We start from the raw sequence: 15,441 nt of genomic DNA on the forward strand, positions 1-15,441 counted from the left end.
CTTTCTAGAGCAGCAATATCCTTTTTGTAACAAGGTGACCAGAACTGAACACAATATTCTAGGTGAGGTCTTACTAATGCATTGTAAAGTTTTAACATTACTTCCCTTGATTTAAATTCAACACTTACAATATATCCGAGCACCTTGTTAGCCTTTTTTATGGCTTCCCCACATTGTCTAGATGAAGACATTTCTGAGTCAACATAAACTCTTGGGTCTTTTCCATAGATTCCTTCTTCAATTTCAGTATCTCCCGTATGATATTTATAATGCACATTTTTATTGCCTGCGTGCAGTACCTTACACTTTTCTCTATTAAATGTCATTTGCCATGTGTCTGCCCAGTTCTGAATGCTGTCTAGATCAGTTTGAATGACCTTTGCTGCTGCAACAGTGTTTGCCACTCCTCCTATTTTTGTGTCGTCTGCAAATTTAACAAGTTTGCTTACTATACCAGATTCTAAATCATTAATGTAGATTAGGAATAGCAGAGAACCTAATACTGATCCCTGCAGTATACCACTGGTTACCTCGCTACATTTTGAGGTTTCTCCTTAAACTGTTTTCTACATGTTAACCACTCCCTAATCCATGTGCATGCATTTCCTTGAATCCCTACTGCGTTCAGTTTGAGAATTAATCTTTTATGCAGGACTTTGTCAAAAGCTTTCTGGAAATCTAAATAAACCATGTTGTATGCTTTGCAATTATCCATTTTCAATGTTGCAGCCTCAAAAAAGTCAAGTAGGTTAGTTAGACATGATCTCCCTTTCCTAAAACCATGCTGGCTGTCTCCCAGGATATTGTTACCATATAGGTAATTTTCCATTTTGGATCTTATTATAGTTTCCATAAGTTCACATATAATAGAAGTCGGGCTTATTGGTCTGTAGTTACCTGGTTCAGTTTTTTCTCCTTTTTTGTGGATCGGTATTACGTTTGCTATTTTCAAGTCTGTCGGTACACCCCCTGTGTCAAGAGACTGTTGCATGATCTTGGTTAGCGGTTTGTAAATAACTTCTTTCATTTCTTTGAGTACTATTGGGAGGATCTCATCTGGCCCAGGGGATTTGTTTATTTTAAGAGCTCCTAGTCCCTTTAACACTTCTGCCTCTGTTATGCTAAAGTTATTTAAAATTGGATAGGAACAGGTCGACATGTGGGGCATGTTGTCCGTGTCCTCCTTTGTAAAAACCTGTGAAAAGTAATCATTTAATATATTTACTATTTTTTTTTCTTCATCTGTGATGTTGCCATTTGTGTCTCTTAGACATTTAACCTCCTCTTTGAATGTTCTCTTGCTGTTATAATATTGGAAAAACTTTTTGGAATTGGTTTTAGCCCCCTTAGCAATATTGATTTCTATCTCTCTCTCGTCCTTTCTAACTTCCTTTTTGACTTGTGTTTGCAGTTTCAGGTACTCTTTCTGTGTACTTTTGTTTTTGGTCCTTTTTTAAACGCTTTGTAAAGTGCCTTTTTTCGCTGAATATTTGTTCCAAGTGTAGTGTGTTTTTGTCATTGCTTGTGTTTGAGTCAGCTTCTCATAGTGAGATACTGTATGAGTGTGTATCCTGTATTTCAGACCCCAGACTGAGAGGCAATGGGGCGCTCCTCGAAGGATAAACGGGACATATACTACCGGCTTGCCAAGGAGGAGGGCTGGCGAGCACGAAGTGCCTTCAAACTGCTGCAGCTGGATGAGGAATTCAGGCTCTTCAAAGGTGAAAGTATTTTGTGTCTTTAAACATAAGCAAATTTTCAATTAATCATCCCTGTTATTTGTCCACTTTATTATGTTGCATAAAAAAAAGGTTGAAAGTATGCCTTAAAGTGTTGATCACAAAATAATTCTTGTTTTGCACTTCCATTAGCTCAGTAGGTTTCTAATGTGCAGGTTTGAAAGAAACACATGTTTATAGCATGCATACACGCATGTATTTATTTTAAAACATGCTACTTTAGGTAGTACTCAGTTTCTATGTCTATACTGAGGATATCTATTACACTTATACTTCCTGGGTGTTTTCACTGTATGTGTCTTCTGGGTCAAAGCATGTTACTGGCTGAAAGCATGTCCGTCAATAGGGGAAGCAGCTGGTTGATTAATGACAGGAAAGAAGCTGTAAAGGGATGAAATGACCAATCAAGTACAACACTAATTGAAAGCATGACTTGCAAACAGAGATTTCTTCAACCAAGTTTAGTACCATATATCGTTTTTTAAAAAGGGGGTATTTGAGACTTGTATAATGATTGGAACTACATAGCCTGTAAGAATTATTTTGTTAGCTGCAATCACGTTTGCACTGATAACATTTTTTATAGGGATGCGTGTGATACTTCAAGTAAATAATCATTAAGTAAGTCTAAGTCTAAAAGGGGTCTACTTGAACATCAACCTTAAAGGCCACTCATCTATAATAACACATGGACTAGATAGAATTCAAGCCACATCTATCCTGCAGATCTGGTCCATTAACATAGAACAGCCAGGTTTCAGTTTGGCAGTGTAATTGTTATCTTTTTTTTTTATCCCCTTCTGCACTGCAGGAGTCTGCCGGGCTGTAGATCTGTGTGCTGCTCCAGGGAGCTGGAGTCAGGTGCTGAGCCGCAAACTCAAGTGAGTTCCGCTGTTTGTGCTCATCAGTGTGCTGTATAGCTGAGAATGGTGTTAGTTGTCTTTGAGGTGCTGGAGAACGTATCTGTGTCCTCTTGAGCTGGCGTTCTTCAAGGTGCTGTGGCATGGAGTACGAAACATCAGTTATCTTCGCTTATTGTTTAGATTTACTTTGTATATAATTTGCTGTTTAAGTTATCACAGCCTGGGGTCCTTTTAAAGTTTGAGGCTCCCATGTGGCCTCAACAGAGCTGTCTGTATGAGAGTGTAGTCATTAACCTGTCCCCCCTGCAACATAAAGATAGACATCATCACAAAATAACACCTGGAACACCAACACCACTGGGGGGAAAAAGTGCTGCAGGGGGAGAGATTATTGGTTACCCTCTGGTGAACCAGCTGTGCTTAGACAGAAGACATGTTTGAGAGACCACAGGTGTGCTTTTGGCTTGCGAGTTTTAAAATGCCACCAGGATGATTCTAAGTGATTCTAAATAACAAATAGAACACAGCATTAATAATAATAATAATAATAATAATAATAATAATAATAATAATAATAATAATAATAATAATAATAATTAGTAATTTAGCAGGCGCTTTTATCCAAAGCGACTTACAGACTAGGGGTGAACTGTGAATCACAAGTGCTGCTTAGAGTCACTTCCAATAGGACCTTGGTTTTACGTCTCATCCGAAGGATGGAGCACAAGGAGGTTCAGTGACTTACTCAGGGTCACACACAGCGAGTCAGTGGCCGAGCAGGGATTGAACTAGGAACCTCCTGGTAACAAGCCCCTTTCTTTAACCACTGGACCGCCAAGCCTGAATTAAGATAACGGTGTAAGCTATTTCATATTCATACCAAGTTGCTCTTTAAGTGCTCATTGAGGTGCTGGAGAGAGTATGTGAGGTAAGAATAGAGTATCAGCATGCTAGGGAGCTGAGACTGCAGAGCTAGGATGTTCCTGATGTGGTGTTTTGGTGATTTTGTTCTCAGGGGGGATGAAGGGAAGGGCACAGAAGTAAAGATTGTGGCAGTGGACCTCCAGGCCATGGCTCCCCTGCCTGCCGTCACCCAGATCCAGGGAGACATCACCAAGGTAACTCCAGGGTGTTGCATTGTTTAGCTTGGTATATTACTGTAAAGTGAGCAGCGGTTTCATAACTGATGTGTATTATTTTATGCTACCCCCACAGGTCTCCACGGCCCAGGAGATCATCCGTCACTTTGAGGGTCAGCCTGCTGACCTTGTGGTTTGCGACGGCGCCCCCGATGGTAGGTACACAGCACTGAATCCTGCAAACCTACATTTCTATTTCCCTCCTGACTATGTACAGTTCCTAACTGTGTGTCTGTCATTGTCTCTGTAGTGACTGGGCTCCATGATGTTGATGAGTACATCCAGGCTCAGCTCCTCCTGGCTGTGAGTACTCCAGCCGCTCATCGGCACTGCATCTTTAAAAAGAAAAAAAAAATAATATATATATATTGGTGATTCAGTTCATGAAAACAGCAGATCCAGTTGGCAAATAAATTGTTTAACCCTTTCAGGACCAAGGATTTTTCAGTGGGATGCTCCCCCAGGACCAGGTGTTTTTTTGCCTGTATTTTACTCCTATAAAAATTCACTACAGATCTACAGTGGCATTATGGGAATGGTGTCCTTTTTTTCAGAACACTCTGGGGAACATTATAAGCACTTCAGAAACCATCAATGTTTTGCTTCCCCCCCCCCCCCCCCCCCCTCCCAACACAATATTTATTTTTTTAAATGCTATTTTTTATTATGTATTCTGCTTAGATACATGTATAAAAACATGTTATTCTGTGACCCGAGGGACTTTACAATACTTCCTGAAAGTTTTGTTAAAAAATATTGATGTTTGGTCAAATTACAAGACATTGTTTCACTCGAGTGATTGCAGTGACATAATACATGTTTATTCTCAGGGTCTTTATACAATAATGGATTTTTATTTTCTCCAAATAAAATAAGCTATTCATTCCATTGTTATCAGTAATAAGCAAAAAAAGAACATACCTGATAAATTTAGTTCATGAAATAGTATCCGTTTATATCCACTCGTTTCTTGATATTTATAAATGTTGTAAAAACATATGTATATTAAAATACATGAGACAGAATAAATGTTCTAATATAACTGTCAAATACTTCGGATCATTTTTCTTGTCTTTCTTACCTCTAAACAGGTTTTTCTGAAGCAGGCTGTCTCTCTGTGCTGCCAAAACTGTAAATGCACAAAATGCTCCTCTCAGTGTCACATGAAAAAAAAAAAAAAAAACACTCAGGAAGTGAAATTGTATGCCTCCCTTATCTAATGATGTTTACTGCCTGTACTGCAAAGTACGATGGCCCTGTAAGTCATCAAAACGAAGTGCATTTATTATCGTGTTTACATGATCGCGGTCTTAGAAGCCCACTTCAGTATGATCGTGTTAACACGATCCTGGTCCTTAAAGGTTTAACAGTGCATTGCATGTAATATTTAATTATAATATCTGGTGAGAAATGTTCTCAATGGGCTCCTCCTGTTTATTTCCTGTAATAACCGGCCTGTTATTACGGGAAACACGCTCATTAACACCAGCAACAGCGTGACCCCAGCGCAAGCTGGTATTAACTCGCTGACGTAGAATTAGCTCCCTCACAACAAGCAACACAGTGCTTTAGAAATACTGCACGGGCTAGTGTTAGGATGGGATGCTTGGATAAACTCGGGCTTTGCCCGCAGGATTTATATAGTGCTACAGCAGTTATGAACTTTAAACTGTGTTTTAAAATTTGTACACTCTTTTTACTTACAAATATTTTTAACTTGTGCCAAACTTTATTTTGGATCATGCTTTCTTTTACTCTATTTCTCTATTCAAATGTAGTTTATTTTGACTTTCTTTTGTTTATTTTGATGGTGCTTTGAGATGCTTTTTGTATGAAAGGGTTTGATTTTGAAGGGTTAAACTTTCAAGTTTCAATACTGCAGTACCACATCAATGTTAACTGTTACAAATGGGGAATTGGATTTTCAGGTGTTTAACTTTTTCCGGGTTAAAAAATGGGATTGAATTTAAAAAAAAGATATTAAAAAAAAAAAGAAAAGGCTATCTGCTTCTTTCTTTTAAACATAATCCTAACAAAAAAACATAAAAAAAAACATTTAATATACTTCCATTAGACATACTCTTAATATGCATAATATTACATTCAATTGCTTATCATCACACCCGCCTTTAAACAAATATTAAACTCAGTCTTTCAGAGGGAAAGCAATTACTGGTGCATACCATATTTAAAATGTGTACCCTTATGCTGTAATTGCCTTCCTTTCTCCATGTTTTCATCATACACTCCAGCCGGTACCATGTTCATTGTCAGGGCATTCATTAAAACAAAATCATACACTGTTTGCACTGTGTTACTCAGTAAGCACTAACAACATCATTTATGATATAAATGAATCCTATTGAAGAGTGGGTATAATGTCTGAAGACCTGTGTGGAGACCTGTGTGGAGACCTGTGTGAAGACCTGTGTGAAGACCTGTGTGAAGACCTGTGTGAAGACCTGTGTGGAGACCTGTGTTGTTAGTTTTCCACCACTAGATGTTGATATATCTGACTGTTTAAAGCCTGTACAAGCTATGCAACTTGAACAAGACTGACTGGACTACATGGTTTTCTTAACATCATAATATCCCACCTAATAGAGAGTGCAGTGTTTTAGTGCTTGTTGCGTTGCTTTAGCACTCATAAAGGTGCTGTGTTTTTATTAGCAGCTCAAGAAGCTGATGACACTGGAGATCGGAGAGCGTATTTATAACCAGCAATGGTATTCTGCTCATCCAATTTGTAAACAGCAATTGCCAAAGTGGAGGTATTGCTCTTTTAGACCAATAAGATATGGAATGTGCATTGTGATCATCTTTCTTTATTCTTCTTCTATGATAAGTAGTAGTTCCTAATGTTTTGTCTGCTGTGTCTCCCAACAGGCCCTGAATATCACCACTCACGTTCTGAAGCCAGGAGGAACCTTTGTGGCGAAGGTAGGGAGAAACCTCCAGTTTATTTTTTATGATAATGTGGAGTGTAGTGGTCCTGCAACAACCAGTCACTACAATACAGTCACTTGAAATCAACACTCTAGATTCAAGGGAACGACATGGATGGAAATACAAGCAGTTTGAGCTTTGTCAGGTTTTACTAAACTTTACCAAAAACGATGGTAAACATAATAAACATAATGGATCAAACTGCTATGCAGCCAGTCCCCCTGATCATTGTCAGTTTTGTTTATTTTCTGTTGAGATTTTCCGTGGAAAGGACGTCACCCTCCTGTACTCCCAGCTGAAGATCTTTTTCTCTGGCGTGACATGCGCCAAGCCTCGCAGCAGCCGCAACTCCAGCATCGGTGAGTTGTGGTCTCTGACCACTTGAACCCCACGAGAGTCTTTGCTTTGCAACTTTTATTCTCTTTTTGATTTACTTCCTAATTCCAAAGAAATCAAGAGCATGTTCTGTTAAAGCAATAAGGCACAAGAGGACATGGGTTATCGTGGGTATTGTCACTGCTTGGTGCGTTTTTAACAACCAACCAAGCAGTGACAATATCCACGATAACCCATGTCCTCAAGTCACTTATTGCTTATATAAAACAGATTTACCAACTTTACAAACACAGAAAAGAGAAATCGATACAGTTTCTGAATATTTATTAACAAATCTGAAGTATAACCTTCCGCAACAGAAAATAGTTCCTATGAACTTTTAGTATTCACAATATTTTCTCTTTTTGTTGTTTTGCATTACAACTTTTTAAATAACAAAAAAAACTTGCTTAAATGTGTTTTTTTCTGACTTGAACTTTTTATAATTTACTTGCTTAGTTTTGCTTCTGTTCATTTGTAGACATTATTTTTTATTATTATTATATTAGCAGACGCCTTTTTTTTTTTTTAGTAGTTTGCAACTGTTACTATATCGTGGATATTGTCACGGCTTGGAACCCTGATTGACCAATCAGCATGCAGCATTCTAACAGTCCGTTTTATAATTACGGTTTGTTTCCCTGATCACAATAATTGCAAACTAACTGTTTCTAAACTTGATTGGAAATGGTGTGTCACTTTTTTTTCAGGAATACTGTTTATAAGAATTGTTATACAGTATACAGGTGCACTCCACTTATAACAGACTCCAAGGGACAATGGAAATCAGTACTTTATAAACGAAGTACATTGTAAAAACAATTTGATATGCTGTATGTAAATGCAAACATAAGTACCTTTTAAATATTTACTCTCTGTAGACATGTCATAAATGTACAACAAAATGTCATTGTCCCTGCCAAATAAGTACATAAAGGTAAATATCAACATTACAAGAAAGCATAACTGCCAAAGAACGGGAGTTTATTATTTTTTATGAAACACGCCGCTGTGGGCCGTACAATGTAAGAAGTACCATTTTACAAATTTATATTTTCGCTTTTAAATGTAATTAAAATTGTATACGTTATACGTTTAAACCGTACAACAGCTGTGCCAACAAAAACAGAAGAATAAAAGTAAACAGCAGTGACTGTCATTTACTGTCCCGGATGTACCTTATTTGCACAAAATATCTACCTGTGAAACAGGTACTGTATGTATTAAACTGTACGTATTAAACACAAAAGACCTGCCTGTGGAACAGGAAAGCTGTATGTATTAAACGGTGTATACGTTGTAAGCGAGTCTGTTTTAACCAGAGTAATTCCCCATTAAAGCCCATGTTGTTTGGCAGGGACGTGCCTCCTCAATACGTTATAAACGGAACTCCATTCTAACAGGATCCAACGTGGAGTGCACTTGTATTATTTTCAAATTTTTTTTACACGGTTCTCCCTTTTCTGCAGAGGCGTTTGTGGTGTGCCAAGGATACACTCCCCCTGAGGGCTATGTCCCCAACATGTCTAACCCGCTCCTGGATCACTGCTACGGTACTGTCTCAATTCAGCGTTCTGTTTTTTGTCTTAAATGAGTGTGAGGTGGGAGACTGTACCTCTTGTTAAGTGAGTACATTTTAAATCCTCCTTATCTAACTGTAATACAGCTTTAAATCCTGCGAACAAGCCTCCATCTCCATGTTTTAATTTGCTGCCACTCAGTAGTTGGGGTGGGTGTAAAGTATTCAGAATGAATCCATGATAGATACAAGTCAGGAAGGAGGGACATTGCCCAACTGCACTGGGAAGGGGTAGTTTTGTTTTTGTTTCTTTTTGTAGTAGGTTTTAGTTTTTTAAATGGGAAAGGGTGAAGTCAATATGAACTGAGTAACCATTTCCAGTGTTTTCCGGTGTTTGTTGACTGTACACCGATTTTCATTTTTTTTCTATCTGGGTTTTTTATCGGTTAAAACCGAAAATCAGAAGCCCTAAATATATTATATTGCTAACAGCCTCACCTAAGTGAGTGTTTTGTGGATTTAACCCATCAGGGTTGGTTGCTTTAAATCAAGTCGATTTTACATCACTTGATTTAAAAACAAAAAAACATAACAAAAAAAAAATCATTGATTTTTAAATCATTTTTTTCTTTTACTACCTATTTTACATAGTTTCTCAAGGAAGACATGAAAAGTATGTTTTAAAAACCTTTTATTAACACACAAATTACATCTTAAACTCTTACTGTCTATGAACTAAAACGTGCACTGAAGTTTATATTAAGACCTAATTTAATTTAAATTATTAAGTATTTGTAGTTCACTTACCAAGTAATTTAAAGGGAATACACAGCATCCAGTTTTGTATATTACCCCTGTCTGCTAAGGATCTTTCTGGAACATATTTTCTTATAAACAGAAAATAACTGTAGTTGTTAGAAAATATTTTGTAACAAACATAATGCCTCAGGCCAATATGACCCAAGATATTTCTCCATGTAGCTTTGCATACATTGAGACTGCTTTAAATTGGTCTCTATTATTATTATTATTATTATTATTATTATTATTATTATTATTATTATTGGCCAGACCAAATCAAACCCCGATCGCTCTTGCAAAAGAGTGTTTATGCGATAATATCGCTAGTTTCCATATCGCATTTTCTTTATCCTGAAACCAAAACTAGCCATTTCCAATCCGCGAAATGGGCAGAGAGAAGTTTTGCAGGAGTAGGAGGGACCGCCAAAAGCAATATGAAAACAGCTGTTGACCAATCCCCAGCCGGTATTTGTGACATTTTTTGAAGGGGCGGAAACAAGGCGGTAACATGTGAAAAGGCAGGCGAAGACAGCCAGGGCAGAAAAAAATAAAAATAAAAATCTATGTTGTACTACTGTTTCGTTTGAATATCAGTGAATGAATACTATTAGTAATAATAATAAAATATGTTTATTTAATAATAATAATAATAATAATAATAATAATAATAATAATAATAAGCATGTGGAAGCGACATCGTGGGAGAAGTACAGTCGTGGACAAGTACAACGCAGTTAGAAGCAGAAAGGAGGAATTACATCTTTAAATCTGGAGTTGCTTTAATCAGAAAACATTGCAGCTTAAAGCCTTGCAGCTGCGTGTATTTTTCTGATAAGCTGAAACTCGGAGCAGCTGATTCAAATCCTGCAGCGTTCTGGGACACGGGGGAGGAGCGGAGCACGCAGCACAAACACAAACAAACAAAAGGCAGGCAGACTCCCCAGCGACAGCGTGTGGAAGCGACATCGTGGGAGAAGTACAGTCGTGGACAAGTACAACGCAGTTAGAAGCAGTTTGAAAGCAGGCTGACAGCTGCAGAAGCTACGCTAAACAAAAAAAAAAAACAAACAAAGAAAAAAGGTCTTCAAGCCAGTAATCTGTGAAAACTGCATGATGTGGGAAATCCGAGAAAACCCAACAGAGCTCAACCAAGTGTGTGTAAAGTGCCGCACGATCCAGGACTTGCTTCAATGAGTAAGTCTGTTAGAAATGGAGCTGGAGGAAATGAGACAGCAACAGGAGCTTGAGGAACTGACACACCCACAATTCATGGAAGTCTGCACCCCTAGCAGACTGAAAGCCACCAGGGAGATGGAAGAGAGTCGAAACAGCTGGGTTCAGATAGGCAGAAGCAGGGAAAAAAAGAAACTTCGTCAAACACAACCACCAGAAATCCAGACATCCAACAAATTTGAGCCACTTCAACATTTAGATGACCAAAACCAACATCAAGAGAATGAAAGAAACAACATCCAAGACCCTATAAACTGACCAGGCAGCAAAAAGAAGGGAGGTCATGATTGTTGGGGACTCCATATTGAGAAACACAGCAAGTTCAGTTTGCAGTTTGGACCCCCTTACAACAGCAGTGTGCTGCCTTCCAGGAACCTCTGTCAAGCACATCACTGAGAAAGTGGACAGGCTCCTAGAACGAACAGGGGATGACCCGGTAGTAGTCGTCCACATCGGTACAAACAACATTGGAAGAGACAGTCCAAGATCACTGCAAAACAAATTCAGAGAGCTAGGAAGGAAATTAAAAGACAAGACCAAAACTGTGGTATTTTCTGGGATACTGCCGGCACCCTGCAAAGAACCATATGGACAGCTGGAAATACAAAATCAAAATGCATGGCTGAAATCGTGGTACAAAGGCTTCACCTTTCTTGAACATTGGAGCACATTCTACAACAAGGACTATCTATATAGGTGGGACGGACTGCACTGGAACAGAAAGGGAACCAATCTACTCAGAGACAGGATCCTTGAGGAGGTCCAGAAGCATTTAAACTAGAAAGGAAGGGGGGAGAAAACAAAAAAACAGAAGAGAGACCACTTCAAAACAAGGGCAACAACTCAGGTAAGACAACTATTAAATGTATTTATCTTAACCCTAAGTGGTCCATTTATTCAGCGCGTCACAGGCGCGTCAGGTCCAATTTATTTTCACACGCGCAGTTTATTTTAGACACGCTGTTTAAAAGTATTTTTTTCACAGTAAAACAGGTTTTAAAAGGCACTGCATATCAACAGGACACTCAGTACTGCATCTCCAGCACCGCCCCACCCCTCGTTCGCTATATTTTTCAAATAACTCTTAATAGTACATACCGATTAAATCATCTCTTGATCACTCGTTTTATCACCAACTCCTCAATAATGCGATCCAAGTCGTTATTTTATTACTATAACATGGTGTATCACAGGGATCAGTAGTAGGTCCTCTGCTATTCCTAATCTACATTAATGATTTAGATTCTGGTATAATAAGCAAACTCATTAAATTTGCAGACAACACAAAAATAGGAGGAGTGGCAAACACTGTTGCAGCAGCAAAGGTCATTCAAAATGATCTAGACAGCATTCAGAACTGGGCAGACACATGGCAAATGACATTTAATAGAGAAAAGTGTAAAGTATTGCATGCAGGCAATAAAAATGTGCATTATAAATATCATATGGGAGATACTGAAATTGAAGAAGGGAACTATGAAAAAGACCTAGGAGTTTATGTTGACTCAGAAATGTCTTCCTCTAGACAATGTGGGGAAGCTATAAAAAAGGCCAACAAGATGCTCGGATATATTGTGAAAAGTGTTGAATTTAAATCAAGGGAAGTAATGTTAAAACTTTACAATGCATTAGTAAGACCTCACCTAGAATATTGTGTTCAGCTCCGGTCACCTCGTTACAAAAAGGATATTGCTGCTCTAGAAAGAGTGCAAAGAAGAGCAACCAGAATTGTCCCGGGTTTAAAAGGCATGTCGTATGCAGACAGGCTAAAAGAATTGAATCTATTCAGTCTTGAACAAAGAAGACTATGCGGTGATCTGATTCAAACATTCAAAATCCTAAAATGTATAGACAATATCGACCCAGGGGACTTTTTTGACCTGAAAAAAGAAACAAGGACCAGGGGTCACAAATGGAGACTAGATAAAGGGGCATTCAGAACAGAAAATAGGGGGCACTTTTTTACACAGAGAATTGTGAGGGTCTGGAACCAACTCCCCAGTAATGTTGTTGAAGCTGACACCCTGGGATCCTTCAAGAAGCTGCTTGATGAGATTCTGGGATCAATAAGCTACTAACAACAATACGAGCAAGATAGGCCAAATGGCCTCCTCTCGTTTGGAAACTTTCTTATGTTCTTATTATATGTGAAGAAAGTTGAAAGAGTCTTGCAATGAAGAATTACTGTATACAGCTTTCTCCTCATGGTTAAAAAGTGTTTCACTTTATAAACCTGCCCTTCAGTTTGTAGTCCTCTTCAGTTAAAGGATTTATGAAGCAAAAACAAGATGGCTTTTTCTTCAGGACTCCATGTCCCATGATGCAACAAAGCCACACTTGTATCAAGGAAGCACCAATTACAATAGATTTAAAAAGCACTTAGTATTAAGTAACTTAATATTCTTCTTTTTACTTATTTGTGGATTTAGTAGCAATAAAGTCTTTTTATTGATCTTTTGCATTAAGGTCATCTCCAAGAAATAATTTCTTGTTGTTCCTTGAAGTTAGAATGTTGAGAGTTCAATTCCAAAACAATCCAACTGTACACACTTAGATGTTTCTGTGTAGCTTTTCCAAGAGTAGCATTGTCTTTTGAGTTGGATAGAGTACTTGGATAGTTGTTGAGATATATATAATTTTTTTTTTTTTTTTCTGTGCTGCAAGCCTTTTTATAACATTTGAGAATAGGCCTGTAAGTCCCATAATTATCATTCTAATGAATTAATTCAATTTTAATCAGTTTCCTGAATGATAAATTACTTATTTTTTAGCGATTTAAGTAAGGCTTTTAATACACTGTATTTTCTAGGTTTGTACATTTGAGTTCACAATAATACTGTTTTTATAACTGTTAACATATTTCACCATTGAATACAATATTAACTTAATTCCAAACTTAACCATCTCCATCGTCCACCAGAGGGTGGTAGGACACCATTTTGACAATTTCAAATTGAATACTCATTGCTCCAGACTTGATGTCTCGTCTCTAGGAATGCATTGACACAAGTGTGAAGAACATTGTTTGATGCTCGATACTAGATAATTTGTTTAACAAAGTCAAGCCTAGCCGATCTTCACAGCAGGGGACTTTCTTTGAACAGTTTTCCCTCAATTTATAAGCCTCTTAAGACTGGCTGACCAACACAGCAGGGGATTTTCTCTAAACACATTTCTCTGGTAATCAATGAGTTTGTCTTTATCTCTTGTTATAGTCATCTTCAAAGAATGTCTGGAATCTGGAGGGTTTAATCACTTAATCACTTAATAACAGAAGCTTATTGCGTAAAGTTTATTTTATTGCATTTTTTCATGTTTATGTATGTGCTTTTTTTGAAAAAAAAAAAAAAGTTAAATTTTCAATGTAAATACAGTGTTTCTGCTCTGAAAATGTTATGTATGATATGATGTTCATAAATAAATATTAAGTTGTATACATAAGAACATAAGAAAGTTTACAAACAAGAGGAGGCCATTCAGCCCATCTTGCTTGTTTGGTTGTTAGCAGCTTATTGATCCCAGGATCTCATCAAGCAGCTTCTTGAAGGATCCCAGGGTGTCAGCTTCAACACTGGGAACTGAAAACAATGTTCTAGATGAGGTCTTACTAATGCATTGTAAAGTTTTAACATTACTTCCCTTGATTTTAAATTCAACACTTTTCACTATATATCCAAGCATCTTGTTGGCCTTTTTTATAGCTTTCCCACATTGTCTAGATGAAGACATTTCTGAGTCAACATAAAGTCCTAGGTCTTTTTCATAGATTCCTTCTTCAATTTCAGTATCTCCCATATGATATTTATAATGCACATTTTCATTACCTGCGTGCAGTACCTTACACTGTTCTCTATTAAATGTCATTTGCCATGTGTCTGCCCAGTTCTGAATGCTATCTAGATCATTTTGAATGCCCTTTGCTGCTGCAACAGTGTTTGCCACTCCTCCTATTTTTGTGTCATCTACAAATTTAACAAGTTTCCTTACTATACCAGAATCTAAAGAGATTGCAAATAAGTTACCTTCTCACCTTTCTGATACTACAGATGTTATCAATTTACTAGCTCAATATACTGTTCCTGCTAAATCTTTTTTGGTTACTTTCGATGTGGAAAGTCTATATAGTAATATACCACACAAAAGAGGATTAGAGTCTTTGTCATTTTGTCTTTCAAAAACAATGATTTACCTGTACAAGTTCTGTTGGAATTAACTGCATTTGTATTAGATCTAATTATTTCCTGTTTAACAATAAGTATTATTTAACTCAAGGTACAGCAATGGGGTCGTCATTTGCACCCAGCTATGCAAATCTACATATGGGCTATTGGGGAAGTCTGTTTATTAATGACAGATCCTCTCACCCTCCTTTGCAAAACATGCTATTCTGGAAACAATATGTTGATGACATTTTGATGATATGGACTGGTTCTGAAGCTGATTTAATTTTGTTTAGCGAATGCATTAATAGAAACAATTTTAATTTTAAATTTACAATGGAATTTGCAATATTTACAATACAAGTATCAGAAATACACTTTTTAGATCTACTTGTTTTGATTAATTGCAATGGCACGCTAAATACTTCTATTTTCAGAAAAGCAACCGATAGAAATACAATTCTGCATGTAAAGTGATCATCCAAACATATGATTTCTAATATACCTTATGGGCAATTTTTACGCTTAAAACGTATTTGCAGTGATACCTCAGATTATGAAATTAAAGCTTTGGACATGCAGAACCGTTCCCTTTCGATTCAAAGACGACCATCAAGACATTACGTATGGGATATGCCTGCCCATTGGGTAGGTATTGCTGAGCTC

The 15,441-nt window shown here is 37.5% G+C and overlaps 1 protein-coding gene across 2 annotated transcripts in view; it reads left to right on the forward strand.

Moving 5' to 3' along the window:
* LOC117971406 (putative tRNA (cytidine(32)/guanosine(34)-2'-O)-methyltransferase) overlaps positions 1–15,441 on the forward strand; it is a 42,946-nt gene that overhangs the window by 10,645 nt on the left and 16,860 nt on the right. For both annotated transcript variants that reach the window (XM_059013614.1, XM_059013615.1), the window contains exons 2-9: positions 1,583–1,721; positions 2,551–2,620; positions 3,618–3,720; positions 3,818–3,896; positions 3,992–4,044; positions 6,628–6,681; positions 6,944–7,046; positions 8,532–8,615. In XM_059013614.1, coding sequence (XP_058869597.1) covers positions 1,601–1,721; positions 2,551–2,620; positions 3,618–3,720; positions 3,818–3,896; positions 3,992–4,044; positions 6,628–6,681; positions 6,944–7,046; positions 8,532–8,615 — 667 coding nt within the window. In that variant the 5' untranslated portion in view covers positions 1,583–1,600. The remainder of the gene's footprint in view (positions 1–1,582; positions 1,722–2,550; positions 2,621–3,617; positions 3,721–3,817; positions 3,897–3,991; positions 4,045–6,627; positions 6,682–6,943; positions 7,047–8,531; positions 8,616–15,441) is intronic.

The sequence above is a fragment of the Acipenser ruthenus genome, chromosome 46 (genome assembly GCF_902713425.1).
Source record: "Acipenser ruthenus chromosome 46, fAciRut3.2 maternal haplotype, whole genome shotgun sequence".
Taxonomy (NCBI): domain Eukaryota; kingdom Metazoa; phylum Chordata; class Actinopteri; order Acipenseriformes; family Acipenseridae; genus Acipenser; species Acipenser ruthenus.